The following is a 17478-nucleotide window of genomic DNA, read 5'->3' as shown; positions in this document are numbered from 1 at the left end:
GAATGAAGAAAAGAAAAGAAGCGGGAAGGAGGAGTGAAGGGGATGCAAAGGGAGGGAGGGAGGGCGAGCTGGTAGGAATCGGAACAAGACGACGACGACGACGACAGCGAGCAATTGGAGAACGTGAGGGGGAAAAAAAGTGACAGGCGACAAGAGGCCGCTCGCCGCCGTCTCGGTTTGCTGCCTGCCCTCGCTCGGAAGACAACTGCGACTTCCTGTCCTGGATTCCCGTGCGAATAGCGACATGCATTTCGGTTCCGCACTTGTGAGCTTCAAGCTTGGCCTTCTTGTACGGAGTTTGAACGGATAACAACAAAAAGGATCAAATAACTCACTGGAGGCCCGTCGGACGGATGTGACCACACTCCGAGTGACCTCTTGATTCATAAAAAAAAAGAAAGAAAAAAAAAAGTTTTCCAAGAAAAATAATATGTTTTTGTATATCATTTTATAATAATAATAACTATTATTGTTATTTATCTATATATAATAAAAAAAATATATAATAATATATATATAAATATAATATAATTGCTTTTCCAAAAATATACTCTTTTTTTTTTTGTCCCCCACGCCATAAAAAATTATTTCCAAAAACTTGGGGGGAGGTGGTGTTGGTGGGGGGGGGTGTTATACAAACACATTTTTTTTATTTATTATTATTTTTTTTCAATTAAAAAAACGAATTTTAAAAGTCCACAAATTTGCAAATCTGCTAGTGCCGAATTGCAACTTGACTAGGTTGAAGTTGTAATATCACCTTTCGCCACTAGATGGCAGACATGGCTTAGTTGCGCTTACACTGGGTCTTATTCTACCATGTAAAACATGAGTAGGCCTAGTCAGTCAAAATTGGAATATTATTGTGGTCCTATGTGTCCTGCATGTCTTTCCAAATCTGCAGAAAATTTTAAGGCCTACTAGTTGATTTTTTTGTGAAAAATAAGAAGCTGGCATTTTATATAGCATTAAGTGAAAGTGACGTCATCAGGCTCACATTGTGAACATCACATGACCTAGCCCAGAAAACAGGGGTGCGGTGACTTTTGCAGTGCCAGCCCGATAACAACACTTTCACTTGACAGCAGGGGGCGCTGCTAAATAAAATGTCAACCAAGTTATTTTTTTAAATCATTTTTCCTTCGAACATTTTTGGGCTTGGCTTCCACGTTACGTACCGCACAAATGATTTCTACTCGTTTGGGAACTTGCGACCACTGGCGAGCGGCCAAATCCACGGCAAGCCTGCCGGAGCGACGTGATTGGTCGGGGAGGAGATTGCGCAACATCTGGACGCCAATAAAGATTATACGGATTTAATAGGAGATGTAAACATACAAAAGTGCAAGCTTTGTTTATTTCTGCACGCCTCGGGGGAGGGGGGGATGAGAATGGTGGTGAATGTTCTGAACTCCTACTAGCTATCAATCCCTAACGATGTTGCACGTCGGCCGCCTTTGCTATTTCCTCGTTAAATAGTAATGCAACGGTGCTTAAGTTGTAAAATGTGTGTGTAAATGCGTGCGGCGTGTTTACCTGTGTGTGTGTGTGTGTGTGTGTGTGTGTGTGTGTGAGTGTGGTCTCGGACAAAGATGTATTAGCTGGAAGAGAAAGCAATATCGAACCCAAACCAGCATCACTGCTGCAGGCACACACACACACACGTAAACACAGTCTTAATCAATGACTGTGCATGTGTGTGTGTGTGTGTGTGCGTGCGTGCGTGTGTGTGTGTGTGTTGTGGATGGACCCAGTTTGTTTTGCCCACATCTGAACTCAATAAGGCTGGACTAGCCACAAAAAACGTTGCTGCTCTGCTGGAGGACCAGAAAGTCAAAATCGATTTTTGCGTGTTTTTATTAATCGGCAGTCGAAGATTTCACCCAAAAACGCCGTTTTCTGATCAAAGGGTGTCAAAAGGGAGGTTTTTTTTTGGTCCAAATGAATATGTCAAGCACAACAGACTAATTGTGGCAACGCTGAAAGCACAATTGATCTATCGATTTACTTTACAAGGTTTCACAAGCATTCCACATGCGTTCAGCTTTTATTAGCTTTCAGCATTCTAGCTAGCTAGCATCCTAGCAGGTAAACGAGCAGCATGGGAGCTAGCTAGCTAGCATCCTAGCAGGTAAACGAGCAGCATGGGAGCTAGCTAGGGAGCTAGCTAGCTAGCATCCTAGCAGGTAAATGAGCAGCATGGGAGCTAGCTAGGGAGCTAGCTAGCTAGCATCCTAGCAGGTAAATGAGCAGCATGGGAGCTAGCTAGGGAGCTAGCTAGCTAGCACCAAGGGCTAAAGCCAAATTGTGGCAGGGTATTTACTTTCTGGACCTGGATTTGCCACCTCTGTTTAAAGTATGGATTTATGGTTTGATCAATCCGTATCAGGCTTTAAAAAAAATCGATTTGATTAATTGATTTTTTTTTTTTTAAACTACTCTCTTGACACGACACTTGTCCGACTTCCTTCCTGTTGGCCATTTCCCACCCTCCTAAATGACGTGACAAGCAGAGATTCACTTGGCCTAATCTTTATTTATCTTCGACTTGTGCCGATCTCAAATTTGAAGCGATGCAACGCCGCCCTCTACAGGTATCCGTTAGTCGTTACACCGATTCACAAACGGGAATTTCAGACAAGCCTCTTCCGTTGAAAACGTACTTGACGAATATATTTGTCGCCGGCAGTAAATGCCGGGATCAGTTGACGAATAGAAACATCCGTGGCAGTCAATGAGTAAATACATTCTTTTTTTGTTTTACAAAACATTCATTTGGTTGATATTGCATCAAAATATTAGGCCAATAGTATCGATTTGTGACAACAGTTTGACCATATTTGGACGTGTGAGTTTTGCACCCGACAGCGATGTGATCCATCTTTTAGCCAATTAGCCGTGTCGGGTGGCGGCCGTTTGATTCTTTGTCACCAGGGTGACTCATCATAACATGATGATGATGATGATGATGATGATTCATCACCCGATGGCCTCAGCACAAACATGACAGATGACAAGCAGTCACAGCGTCGGCCAATCCGAACTTGCTCTCCTATTTGGCCGACTGCTTTTCCACTTCCTGTTTGTCGTCTGTCATTTCCCGCCGCTTTGTTCATCTCTGCCTTCGTCTCCTCTTTTGCTCATTTTTTCCCTTGTACTCGTGTTCTTCACGCTTGGTTGTTACCGCTGCCCGGGGAATGACTAGACGCATCCACGCACGCACGCACGCACGCACACGCACGCCCAGCCCCCCTAATGGGCCCATTTAGACAAAGTGTGGCATCAGCAAGTGTGCGACCGAGCAAATGTGGGAGGAGACGAGCGGGCCGTGCACAACGTTCATGTCGCTTGCTTAGGCATTCTCGCCGTTTGTGCGTGTCTGTTGGACAGGGATGGGCGAGCACCAATACCAGGTATCCGTATTGGCCTGAAATCTGCCTTATTTGTAAGGTATTGGGTACTCGTGGCGTCTGCTGATACCAGCCACCAATACCTAAGAAAACAAATCTGACATCGATTAAGTCCTGTGGTTGGTGCTACACTGCAGCAGTTTGACACATCTGCATTAGAAAGAAATGTCTTTGTTTACAATTTGTAGGCATTTTGTTAAATGAAATATATATATACAGTATTTTTTTTTTTTTCCTTTCAAAAATATTTCTAAGGGGAAAAAAAGTGTTCTGTTGTATTTTTTTTAATTGGGCTTTTCTTAACTCTTTGACTGCCAGACGTTTTCAGAAAAGGGATGCCGTGGGTGCCAGCCGATTTAAGCATTTTTGACTGATCTTTCAAGGTCCACAGAAAATGATGTGTTTGGACTATGGAAACACACATACTACCAAATGAAAGATTGGACTCTCATCTTTCATCAGAAAAAAAAGTTTGTTTCTACCTAATTCCGTTTTTCAGTAATCAGCAATAGAAAATGGTTAGTTTCACCTCTGTTTTGGGAAAAAAACGTCTTTTAACGTCTTTGGCACCCCTCCATAGGATTTTACTAAACGTTATTTAACGGTTTTGGCAGTCAAAGAGTTAAGATTGTGACCATTATCCTAACTATTTTTTCCACAAATGACCTAAAAAAAAAGCCCCCCACCCCTTAAAACAGGTTTAAAAAAAATGTTTCCCAAAAAATACTTCAAAATTAAAAGAATTTTTTTTTTAAAGAAAAATGTACAAAACAAAAAATTCAAAAACAATTTTTTTTCCTCTGAATAGTTTTACCTCCTCAAAAATATGACTTTTCTAAAAAATAAAAAAATTCTATAACAAAGCGCCCCCCCAAAAAATATTCATATATACATAAACATATTTTCTGAAATATTTGTTTTTGTTTAAATGTGACACAATTGTGTGCTGTTCTGTTGCCTTATTGATGCTTTGCATAATTCTCTCCCGTTGGGCTGAAACCTCTTAAATCAACATGAGGTCCATTTCATGTTTTTTCACAAATCCTTATGATTATTCAGTCCACGTGTGTGCGCTTGTGTAATTTTTTTTACAAATTATTTATTTATTTATTTCATTATTATTATTAACTCATTCCCTGTCAACTCGGTCCAAACAGGCATGGACGCCCGTAGCCGAGAACGTCAATGACGTGAACGTCTTAAGAAATGGATTTTTGTGTGTGCGCGTCATTGTGTCATTGTGCGGCGCTAACCTGCGTGTGTGCTCGTTTGGACAGATGTCGGACAGCGAGTGGGACGACATGCTGGATGGCTTCGACGAGCGCGGCTACCTGAGCGCCCGGCGCTGGCGTCCCGGCGACGACCCGTACGCGCTGTACGCCTTCAACCAGCGGGAGAGCGAACGCGTCCCCAGCAACCGAGCGCTCGCCGACACGCGGAACCACAGGTGGGTGCGAATCGGCATGCCTGGCGTGCCCGCTGCTTTTGCGAAAGTTCATCCGTAGTATTATTAACTGTAATAGCTTAATGGCTAGCTTAATGCTAACACCTAAAATGTAAAATGCCTTAGACAAGCTAACAATTAGCATCAATATTTGTGATGTTATAACGCTTTAAACGACTATTTGAACAAACGGTGTAGAAACAAATCTATCCGTCTGTCAGTCTGTTTTATACTGCCCCCAAGTGGCTATGGAGCGCATTACAGAAGGAGCAGCCCAATGTCCATTGAATTGAAGAAAATGAATCTTTTGTTGTTGTCGCGTTCCGTTCGCCCATCCTTTTTTGTGATATCATAAAAGTAACTAGTCTGATTACTTGACAGGAAAAAGTAATGTTTTAGATTCGTCACTACTTGACAAAAAAATGGTGTGTGTTTTTCAACACATTTGGGTCCTCCCTGGCCACAAAAATATTCGCAGCCTGCCGATTTGCAGAAAGCTTCAGCTGTGCAGTGGAGAAGGCAAACTAAAATCATACAGTAATGAGGTCTGTAGCAAAAAAAAAAAAAAAAAAAAGCGTTGGCAGATGGATCCAAACAGGAAGTTGCCTGTTGGGCTCCGTCTACTTCCTGGTGGGATGTCGAGAAACATCTGTTAGGACGTGCATCCCTTTCAGTGCGAGGGAAATTCTGACATATGGCGGCGGGAAAGAAAGTGAGAAGAGCGTGGGAGGCTGGTTTGGGGAATTGTGGGGGGGGGGGGGGGGGGGGGGGGGGGGGAGAGATTCTGATAGCGCTCGTTTATCTTGCCGGCGAAGATGGCGATGGCGTGTGTGTGCATGTGGATGTGATCTATGTCTAAGTAATTGTGAAGCTGGCACATGAGACATATGGTACATGATATATACAACCCCCCCCCCCCAAAAAAAAAAAATTAAATATAAGTTGAACATCCTTCACCATAGTTTTAAAGCCACGGTTGCACCCCCCCCATACAATATAATATAAAGTGGAACCTCAGTTTTCCAATGATCTGCTTTTCCCCCAAAAATAAAAAATAACAAATTGACAGTACAAAAAATATGATGGTTGTTACCCCCCGCCCCCACAAAAAAAAAGTACAATTGGATGTTTGCAAATATCTTTAAAAAAAGAAAACAACAATAATTTGTCTGCTTTCATGGAAGTCAATAGAAATCCGATTTAGTAGTAGTAATAGTTGATCGTTTATTAAATAATCAATTAGTTGTCAATTACAGTAATCGATTAACAAGTCAAGCTACCGCACAAGCCCTCATAATCACTGAAATTGCCAAAACATGTTTTTTAAAAGCTCCACCATGATCTCATTTTTTTTTTTATTATTATTATTCTAAAGCAGTGAGTGACGGCTGAACTGGACTGAACTTTAGCATCCAAATCAAAAAGAGGCAGCAGATTAGCGGCGTAGCACAGCACAAGAAGCAGGTGGAGAAGCAAAGCCAGACGAAGAAGACAAGCCTTTTTTTTTTATTTGATGATTATTTTGGCGGGGTGGAGAAATGTTCCCGCGGTGAGAGCAAGTTAAAGAAGAAGTGCAGCTGCTGCAGGTCAGATGGGATGATACCAAAGGGGATTAAGGAGGAGGAGGAGGAGATGCTGAGAGCACAGATAAGTCTGCGTGTGTGCGTGTGTGCGTGTGTGCGTGTGTGTGTGTGTGTGTGTGTGTGTGTGTGTGCGTGCGTGTGTGCGTGTGCGCACTCCAGCCAGCGCTGTGCTATTATCTCAGTGAAGTGGAGCGCCTCCCTCAGCGGGGAAGGGATCCAAGCAGCAAGACAATGAGCCGAGGCATGCCGGGAGCCAACATGGCCGCTGACGTGTTGATATGGAAACCGCCAAAACAAAACAAAAAAACGACATCAAATTAGAATGTTAAAGATTCTGGATCATAAACAAACACATCCAGCCTTGGAATTTGCCAAAATGGTGGACTTCCTGTTCAATTCTGGTCATGGGTCCTTGAGACTTTTTCGTGCGTCCAGTCGCGCTAGACATCTTCACCCAATTTCATGTCAATCGCTGAAACTGGTGTGAAGAATTGAATTTTTTTGCAGTGTTGACTCTTAGCGCATTTGCCCGATATGACCCCTTTGAACCAAAATGGCTGACTTCCTGTTCACTTTTGGTCATGGGTCCTTGAGATTTTTTCGTGCGTCCAGTCGCGCTAGACATCTTCACCCAATTTCACGTCAATCGCTGAAACTGGTGTGAAGGGTTGAATTTTTTGGAGTGTTGACTCTTAGTGCATTTGCCCGTTATGACCCCTTTGAACCAAAATGGCTGACTTCCTGTTCACTTTTGGTCATGGGTCCTTGAGACTTTTTCGTGCGTCCAGTCGCGCTAGACATCTTCACCCAATTTCACGTCAATCGCTGAAACTGGTGTGAAGGGTTGAATTTTTTGGAGTGTTGACTCTTAGTGCATTTGCCCGTTATGACCCCTTTGAACCAAAATGGCTGACTTCCTGTTCACTTTTGGTCATGGGTCCTTGAGACTTTTTCGTGCGTCCAGTCGCGCTAGACATCTTCACCCAATTTCACGTCAATCGCTGAAACTGGTGTGAAGGGTTGAATTTTTTTGCGTGTTGACTCTTAGTGCATTTGCCCGATATGACCACTTTGAACCAAAATGGCTGACTTCCTGTTCACTTTTGGTCATGGGTCCTTGAGACTTTTTCGTGCGTCCAGTCGCGCTAGACATTTTCACCCAATTTCACGTCAATCGCTGAAACTGGTGTGAAGGGTTGAATTTTTTTGCAGTGTTGACTCTTAGTGCATTTGCCCGATATGACCACTTTGAACCAAAATGGCTGACTTCCTGTTCACTTTTGGTCATGGGTCCTTGAGACTTTTTCGTGCGTCCAGTCGCGCTAGACATCTTCACCCAATTTCATGTCAAAATTTTTAAAAAAATTTTTTCTTCCAGTGGGCACTACTGAGTGTGGTGCGTTAAGGTGTTTGTAAAACAGATCAAATCTTCTTGTGAATAGTTTACATGTTTCTTTTTCATTCCGGTGAAATCTTTAATGACACAAGCAGAGCTAACGAGCTTTCCTGAGGCCTAATTAGTTTCTTAAAATGGCCAGCAAGCTTTGCGATTAGAAAAAAAAAATAGACTCGTCACACACAAGTTGCGCTTTCTTTGATGATGGCCGTCTCTGTGCCGGGGGGGGGGGGGGGGGGTTCAGTCACTCGCTAACGAGCTTATCGGCTCGCCGCCCGCGATGGACTGCTCGATAAGCGTCATCGGCATCCTCACCGTGTTTTGCCGGCAGTCATCAACACGTGGTCAAATGAGCCAATTAGCGCAATTCATCACATGCCCAAACGAGCTCTTCCGAGTAAAGACGGAGAGACGGCGCTAGACTATATATATATATATATATATATATATATATATATATATATATAGTTATAATTTATATATAGTTCAAACCGCTAAGGAGTGTGAGGAGCATGTGAAGGTGAGGCAGATGGAAAATGGTGAGAATGACGATGATGATGATGAGGAAGATGAGCGGGGTGAAGAGAAGGTGGTTAAAGAAGGGCGTGAGAATCATGCCAAGACTACTGAAGTCCCTGCAACGTGAAAATAAAAAGTTAACAAATGTGCCAAATGTGGTTTGTCTCCAGTGGCAACAACGATGCACTCTACAGCAACAACAAGGCACTCTAAAATGGCTATCCCGGCACGTGAAACTGAAATCAAGTCGAGTGAGCATGACTAACTGAAGCTAATCAGTGAGACGGGGGGTCGGGACCAATCACCTCTGACCTGCCTGACTTCCCACGTGGCCGCTGCTGATAACGAGCAAAGAGCAGGCGCTGGCGGGATTAATCCTGCATGGAAACCAGAATGTGTGTGCACGTGTGCATGCGCTCGATGTCTGAGATCTGTCCAGGGCATCATTTAGGATTACTTCTCTCACACTCACTACTAAAATGTTCACACACAACTGGAAAGTCATGCGAGACTTAAACACATGAGCGGAAAGTTGTCACGTGAAACTAAAATGGTCACACACAAGTGAAAAGTTGTCACACGAGACTAAAACAGTCACACACGACTGAAAAGTTGTCACACGAGACTAAAACAGTCACACACAAGTGAAAAGTTGTCACACAAGACTAAAACAGTCACACACAAGTGAAAAGTTGTCACGCAAGACTAAAACAGTCACACAAGACTAAAACAGTCACACACAAGTGAAAAGTTGTCACACAAGACTAAAACAGTCACACACAAGTGAAAAATTGTCACGCAAGACTAAAACAGTCACACAAGATTAAAACAGTCACACACGACTGAAAAGTTGTCACACAAGACTAAAACAGTCACACACAAATGAAAAGTTGTCACACAAGACTAAAACAGTCACACAAGACTAAAACAGTCACACACGACTGAAAAGTTGTCACACAAGACTAAAACAGTCACACACAAGTGAAAAGTTGTCACGCAAGACTAAAACAGTCACACAAGACTAAAACAGTCACACGCGACTGAAAAGTTGTCACACGAGACTAAAACAGTCACACACAAGTGAAAAGTTGTCACACAAGACTAAAACAGTCACACAAGACTAAAACAGTCACACGCGACTGAAAAGTTGTCACACAAGACTAAAACAGTCACACACAAGTGAAAAGTTGTCACGCAAGACTAAAACAGTCACACAAGACTAAAACAGTCACACACGACTGAAAAGTTGTCACACAAGACTAAAACAGTCACACACAAGTGAAAAGTTGTCACACAAGACTAAAACAGTCACACAAGACTAAAACAGTCACACGCGACTGAAAAGTTGTCACACGAGACTAAAACACACACTTGCCTGAAACACTCTTAGGCTACTGGAGAAAAAAAAAATATAAATATGTAAAAAAAATAATAAAATACTCGAGTCGTTCGGGATAAAGGAGGGTTAAAGGCCACATCCCAAGATTCTCCTCATTTGCATACACAAGTAACAGCCGCGTGTGCGTGAGTGCATTTGTGTTGCCAGGCCTGCGGGCAACCTGGCAACTCGCAATGGCCTCAGCTGACATGATTTGCCTGCGCGTGTTAATGTCGAGGTGTGCGTCGCGTCTCGCTTGCCCGTGTGTGTGCGTGCGTGCGTGTGCGAGCTGTTGATAATGCTTGCCTGGCACCGAATCTGTTGCCCTGCAGGCAGCTTTGGCTCAACACAATGAGACAACACAAACCCTCTGCAGTTTTTGTGTGCATGCGTGTGTGCGCTGTCTAAGTGTGTGTGTGCGTGCGTCTATAAGTGTGTATAATCAGACAGGTGATTGTCGTGATGCAGCAGACCATGTCGCTCTCGGAGGGAGGATGTTTTCTCCGCATATTTTCGATTGTGTGTGTGTGTGTGTGTGTGTGTGTCACATACGCAATTCTCCATGCCAGCATCTGTGCTGAGACGCTGCTTTAAACTGAAATATTGCTTCATTCATCACCCAGCGGAACACACACACACACACACACACACACACACACACACTGTCAGCACTCCTCTTGCGTGTGTGCGCGCATGTGCTTGCAGTCGGTGTACAAATGCTGCGCCTGCATGTGCATTTAACGGGTTTATGAGACCAATCGGATCCGAGTCACACATCCGTGTTAGATACTTTTTATTATTAACCTTTATTTTTCGAGGTAAGCCAATTACTGTATCGTGTAATACAGAGGTGGCAAATCCAGGTCCACAAAGTAAAATTCCTGCCACAGTTTGGCTTTAGCCTCCGGTGCTAGTTAGCTAGCTCCCTAGCTAGCACCCATGGTGCTCGTTTACTTGCTAGGGAGCAAGCTAGCTAGCTAGCTAGCACCCATGGTGCTCGTTTACTTGCTAGGGAGCAAGCTAGCTCCCTAGCTAGCACCCATGGTGCTCGTTTACTTGCTAGGGAGCAAGCTAGCTAGCTAGCTAGCACCCATGGTGCTCGTTTACTTGCTAGGGAGCAAGCTAGCTAGCTAGCTAGCACCCATGGTGCTCGTTTACTTGCGAGGGAGCAAGCTAGCTCCCTAGCTAGCACCCATGGTGCTCGTTTACTTGCTAGGGAGCAAGCTAGCTAGCTAGCTAGCACCCATGGTGCTCGTTTACTTGCTAGGGAGCAAGCTAGCTAGCACTAGGGGCTAAAGCCAAACTGTGGCAGGCTTTTTTACTTTCCGGACCTGGATTTGCCACCTCTGGTGTAATATGGGTAGTGCGGGTGCTGGTATGCATGGTGAGCAGCGGGCCAAGAGAGTATGGTCTCTTGTTATGATGTAACTGGGCAAAAGTAACTCTGGTGGATAAATTGCACATTTTCCCTTTTTCTTTGGCATCAAAAAAGCAAGAATCTGGACTGCTAAAACCACTTTACCACCGGAAACCACCGGCGGCCATCTTACGTTGCCACTCGCTAAGCGTACCTAATTTGAATACACAAATTTCTCCGCAGCTTTTTCTCATTTTTTTTTTCTGTCTCTATTGCGAAAATGACACATTGTGTGCTTTGTTGTGCCAAAAAGTCTGGCGGAAGCTCGGTAAAAAATGAATTTATACTTTTCCTACTTAAAGATTTGTTGACATCATTTCGATAATGAAGTGAAGACCATCAAGAAGAAAAATAGCTGCGAATTGTAAACCTCATTTCTGTAAATCACGATTCACATCCCCGGTATAAACAGTGCACTCGTAGGTGTTTTCAGAAGTTAGCAGACGTTAACTGTAACCATGGCAATGCAAGATGGCCGCCGCATGGCTTCAGCCGCTGGCAGTCCGGGTTATTAATACTTCTGTGGTAGCAAATCATCAACACAATTGGAAAAAAATGATGTGCCATGCATTGAATGGGAACAGTACTGCCACCTGGTGGGGAAATTATGCCATTGCAATCCAGTAGACCAATTGCTAATGTTGACATTAAAAAAAAGTGTTTTTCATTTATTTTCTCCTTATGTTGTTTTGAAAATGAATCTCCTGCGGCAAGCTGGACTTGGAGTCATTCAAGAACGAATCAAATCCAACCGCTAAATGTCACCAAATGTCCCTCTCGTGCATCTTGATGACAGAGATGAGAAGCGAGAGACAAAATTATTATTATTATTATTATTATGTGTTCAATGACTGAAATGAGAAGCAGCAGGAGATGAAAGGCCATTTTTTTCTTCTCTCGCATGCAAAACCTCATTGGAGGCAAAAAGAAGAAGAAGCGCTCGTCATTGTGAGCAAGCTTTGAATGAACGTTGAGCTTTAATGAGTTGAGGGCCGAGCGACTTTTAATCAAAAACTACAATTAACTCCAATCATTTATTTTCTCTTTCACTGCAACACATTTAACATTAATGAGACACTTTGCACTGGAACGAGCCGCCGGCACAATAAAAAAAAAAAAAAAAACACACACAGGCACACTAAACACATCCTCAGAGGTGACAGATGAGAAGAAAAAAAAAAAAAAACCTCCGCCAAGGCTTCGAACGTGAAACCTTAAACCCATTAGTGATTGGCTTTCGCCAGGCATTTTATATTTTAAGGTGTTGGCTACTCATGGAGGCTAACGATACCAGCCACCGATACTTGAGACGAAACAAATGTGACATTGATTTATTCTTCCTGAGCAGTAGTTGGCGCTATACTGAGGCAGTTTGACACATTATATGCATCACAGAGAAAAATCTGGAAGAAATTTTAGACTTTAAACTCATGAAATTCTGCACATTTATATATATATATATGAGGGCGTATGGCGCAGATATTCCAAGATGTGTTGATTGATGGCGAGACGAGCCGAGCGCTCGCGGGCGGGGGGGGGGGGGGAAGGAAACAAGCGAGTCTGTCAGCTCGCCTTCCTGCGACATTCGGCTCCAAGGCATCGCTAGACGAGCGCTGAATCGCAAAGCAAGCAACGACTCTGATGAATGATGCAAGCTACCTTCATTGATGCGCCCGCCCGTCGTCATGGCAACCGGTCAAAAGGAGATTGTGTGGCAGACAGGTGCGTGAAGGCCGTGGTTACGTCCTCGCCGGGACAAACGGCGGCTTTCCGTGGTCTGGTGGTAACCATGGAAACGCCACCCAAAATATACACATTGATTATTATTATTATTTTTTTTAAGAAATATTTAAAGATGCCAGTTAGAATCCAGATCGGGTCCACATTGTCAGCAGTGTAAATGGATAACATTATGGTGTCAATTCTGTGTTCAATTTGGGATGAGGCTTCAATCCAAAAGGTTTCATGACAAGGTCTGTCGATTATTTTATCGATGAATCTGATTTTTTTTAAATAAATCATTTGTATCCCTTTCTACAAAAAGAGGACATTATTTCAAATTGACTACGATTGAATTTTTGGTTTGTTACGTAACATTTGTCAGAAAATCGACAGGCTGAAATTGTAGAATTTGGGTTGTTTTGAGTTCACCAAAAGTCATACCGATGAATCGCTGATCAGCATATCGATGAATTGACATTCCGGCCTGGGCCTCCGGTTTCAACATGGCGGCCCTGTCGTCTTGCGGCAAGAGCGAAGGTGACCTCCGACTCCCATCCCTCAGCGCTTTGTTCACACCCAACCTGTCCACACCTGTCAAGAGCGCTGCAGTGTGTGTGTGTGTGTGTGTGTGTGTAAATGAGATTTGGGGGTTGTTGCTCTGAGACAAGTTTAAGTACGTTGTATGTAAACCAAATTTCCCATTCAGAAACACACGTACGTGCGTTCATATAAGTCAATGTAAATATGTAGAAAAATGGTAACAGTCACACCTCAGTGCCATTCAAATATTGGTGATGGTGTGTGTGTGTGTGTGTGTGTGTGTGTGTGTGTGTTGCTATCTGAGGTAAACAGCTGGTGATTGGAGGGTGCGTCCTAATTTGGAGAGCTTCCCAGAAACACACACACACACACACACACACACACACACACACAAGAACCACAATTAAGGATAAAAAATGAGGTGTCTGCACGCACACACACAGCGCAAATATTAATTGTCCCTGACTGACGTGTGTAAGTTTCGCATCATCAGCGCGGAAGTTGGCAGCCTTACCAAATCTTCTGCTTTATAATATTTTGCGATTCTTCATTCGTTTGTTTTTTTTTTTCAAATTAAAATTTCACCAAAAACCTCTCTTACCAAAAGTGGAGAAAACAGAAACTTAAAGCAGAAAAATGACTTTGCCGCTAATAAAAAAAAAAACATTTTTTTTGCAACCGCTCCAACCATAAAAATGAAAATAAAAACAAGACTGATGAAGGGCTTTGGCTAGCAAAAGAATCGTTTATTTACGCGTGAACCGGCGTGTGCGTGCGTGCGTGTGTGAGGTAAGCAACGCAGACAGCGGCTGCTGCACCAGGTGGCGGATGCGCGTGTGTCTGCCTGCCTGTGCGTTGTGGTGTTTATTTAACGTGATGAAGAGGTGTGTGGCTGGGGTGTATTGGCTCGGACAGCTGCGCCGCTGGGAGCGTTGCGGTCGTCATGCACCATCTGGCGTGTGCCCGTGCGCGCGCACGCACACACACAGGCGCGCACACCTCAGTTGACCAGTAAATGTGAAAGCAGCGCGCGACGGATGATGATGATGATGATGTTTTTGGCGTGTGAATGCTAATGTGATGTTGTTGCTAAAGCTCGGCCCGAGCATCACCTCACTCTATTATTTAGCATTTTCACCAGCACACCCAACTAGCAGGCAGAGAAACTTATAAAAATTTTTTTTTTTACGGTCAACAAAGTCTGGATGTTTAAACGAATAATAAAAATATGACACAGAAGAGGAACCTTAACTTCCAGGTTAATCAGTTATTGGATTTTTTTTCTGACTCAGCATCAGTCTAAAAAAAATAATCCATAAAATTTTGGCCCAATGTCTATTTGAATGCACTTTAAATGCTAGCTTGTATAGCTCCAATGGTATCAATCAACAAAAACAGCTAGCATGTTGTTGTTGTTAGCCTACTGTGCTAACCGAAGCAAATGAATGCTGCTAGCATATATAGCTTCGATGGTAACAATCAACAAAAACGGCTAGCATGTTGTTGTTGTTAGCCTACTGTGCTAACCGAAGCAAATGAATGCTGCTAGCATATATAGCTTCGATGGTAACAATCAACAAAAACGGCTAGCATGTTGTTGTTGTTAGCCTACTGTGCTAACCGAAGCAAATGAATGCTGCTAGCATATATAGCTTCGATGGTAACAATCAACAAAAACGGCTAGCATGTTGTTGTTGTTAGCCTACTGTGCTAACCGAAGCAAATGAATGCTGCTAGCATATATAGCTTCGATGGTAACAATCAACAAAAAACGGCTAGCATGTTGTTGTTGTTAGCCTACTGTGCTAACCGAAGCAAATGAATGCTGCTAGCATATATAGCTTCGATGGTAACAATCAACAAAAAACGGCTAGCATGTTGTTGTTGTTAGCCTATTGTGCTAACTGAAGGAAATGAATGCTGCTAGCATATATAGCTCCAATGGTATCAATCAACAAAAACAGCTAGCATGTTGTTGTTGTTGTTGTTAGCCTATTGTGCTAACCGAAGCAAATGAAGATCATCGTGGGAAAACGTGTCAAAAAAAGCTACCCGAGCTAACAGTACACTTGCTGCAGTTTCCCTTCATTAGGCCACCGCCATTTTTTTGTGCGGCGCGCTTAACCGTGGAGCGTTAGCAGCACGCCGGTCCTTCGCTCAGCCTCAACGAGACAGCGCGCCGTTTAATTTGACATCGACGCCAGCAATTAGCCGAGCGGAGGGAACGAGTGGAAAGATGGGCAGCATTTTTTTCCCGCTTAGACGGCGACATCCTAAATACGGATCGTTTAAGAAGATGCCCCGCTCGTTCACAGCGCACCATAAACCCGCCGGAACAGCCTTCCTCTTCCTCACTCTTCCTCCTCCAAGGTCTACTAATGAGGGAGGGAGATGAGGCAGGAAGCGAGATTGTAAAAAAGATGTCTATTCATTGCAATTGCTTTAAAAATGTAACATCCCAACACTTTCCAGACTTTATTATTATAAGCATGATTTGATTTTATCTTTAAAATGGCCGCCAGTCATGACTTAAAAGCAGTGTCCCAATACTTTTGTCCATTGAGTGAAAATCCATATCCAATGTGAAGATTACAAGTTTCAATTCACTGGCTGTCCTTTATGGGATGTCGACAGGAAGTAGAAGACCAATTAGCACAGCGCGACCGATCGCCCCCCCCCCCCCAAAAAAAATTCCGTGGTCTCGTCATCTGCACTTCACACGTCGTCCTTCCAGAAGCCGTGACGGGGCGCTAACGAGGCGGCGCTATAAACAGATCTTGCATCTTCTGTCACCTTCTTCATCTCGCTGGCAAAAAAAAAAAAACTCCATCACGCTCTAACGAGACGCTCGCAGCGCGCAAACCTTCCAAAATGGATTCCCTCGATGGCGGGACCATAAAAAAAACATTTCCTCCGCTCAAGTTCGTGTTGTTATTCATCCTCGGGCTAAAGTGCGACCTAACTACTTTCCATCTGGAGCAGTCGTTATTGATGACTTTTTTGTGGCGCTCGTTAGCAGGCACAAGAACCAAAAAACTGCCTTATTAAAAAAAAGAAGAAGAATTAAAAGTAATTCAGCAGTTTTTGCCATTCTGCTCATTCTGTTGTGATGTAAATACAAAATGGCAACACTTGCAAGGAGCAGCTATAAGCCACAACTCACATCCAGATGCTCACATACCAACTAATTGTTTAAATTTCTTATGTCACTCATTATGCCACGCCCCTTAAAAAGCACATGTCCAATGCAAGAATAATACACGACATACTGGCTGGCGCATATTAGATACTGACGTGAAAATTATTGCGGTATCATAGTATTAAAATTGCGGCTATAAAATATAAAATGAAAATATTAAATGTATTTGTTTATTTATTAAAAGGGCAACCATGTTTGCGGTGTCTTTTTCGTCTTGCTGGCTTCCTCCTCCTTGTGCAACTGCTCACCCCTCCCCTCTCTGCCTGCCGAGAAGGGGAAAAAATGGAAGCATTGGCTTATTTACTTAACTTTGCAAGCAGCCAATCATATTGTATGGAGGACCAAAACTGCCAAAATTAAAAAATAAATAAATGACTAAATAAATAAATAGATGACTAAGAGTGTAAATAAAAACAGATATAAAAATATAATTAAAAAATTAAATACAAAAAATAAATATAAATGGAAATAAAAACAACAATATATGTATATATATATATATATATCCCTAAATAAAAAAATAAAAGTAAAAAATCAAATAAAAAAGGAGATTCAAAAAATAAAAATAAATATAAAAATAGAATTAAATATCAACCAATAAATAAAAACGCTCTGCTCTCACATTTATTTATTTCATGCTGCAGACGCTCTGTCAAGTCTAAATGTTATTCAAATGAGGGGGCGGTCCTAAGTGTGTCGTGGGTTGGGCTCCGCTGTTGCAAACTGCCTTTCAATGGTCGAGTTAGCGGTTATTAAAACCTTGAAATTTCACGCATGTGCGACTAGTAAATTTGCTCAATTTTCTTTTGTTATTAATAATCTTTTTTTTCCCCTTTTTTTTCACTGTGCTAGTTAAGAAAAAAAAGTTAG

At 42.9% G+C, this 17478-nt stretch overlaps 1 protein-coding gene across 4 annotated transcripts in view; it reads left to right on the top strand.

The window, feature by feature from the left end:
* galnt14 (UDP-N-acetyl-alpha-D-galactosamine:polypeptide N-acetylgalactosaminyltransferase 14 (GalNAc-T14)) overlaps window positions 1–17478 on the top strand; it is a 51666-nt gene that overhangs the window by 4299 nt on the left and 29889 nt on the right. For all 4 annotated transcript variants that reach the window (XM_077552634.1, XM_077552632.1, XM_077552635.1 and 1 more), the window contains exon 2: window positions 4688–4857. In XM_077552634.1, coding sequence (XP_077408760.1) covers window positions 4688–4857 — 170 coding nt within the window. The remainder of the gene's footprint in view (window positions 1–4687; window positions 4858–17478) is intronic.

The sequence above is a fragment of the Vanacampus margaritifer genome, chromosome 19 (genome assembly GCF_051991255.1).
Source record: "Vanacampus margaritifer isolate UIUO_Vmar chromosome 19, RoL_Vmar_1.0, whole genome shotgun sequence".
Classification (NCBI taxonomy): domain Eukaryota; kingdom Metazoa; phylum Chordata; class Actinopteri; order Syngnathiformes; family Syngnathidae; genus Vanacampus; species Vanacampus margaritifer.
This window is presented reverse-complemented; position numbering and strand designations above follow the sequence as displayed.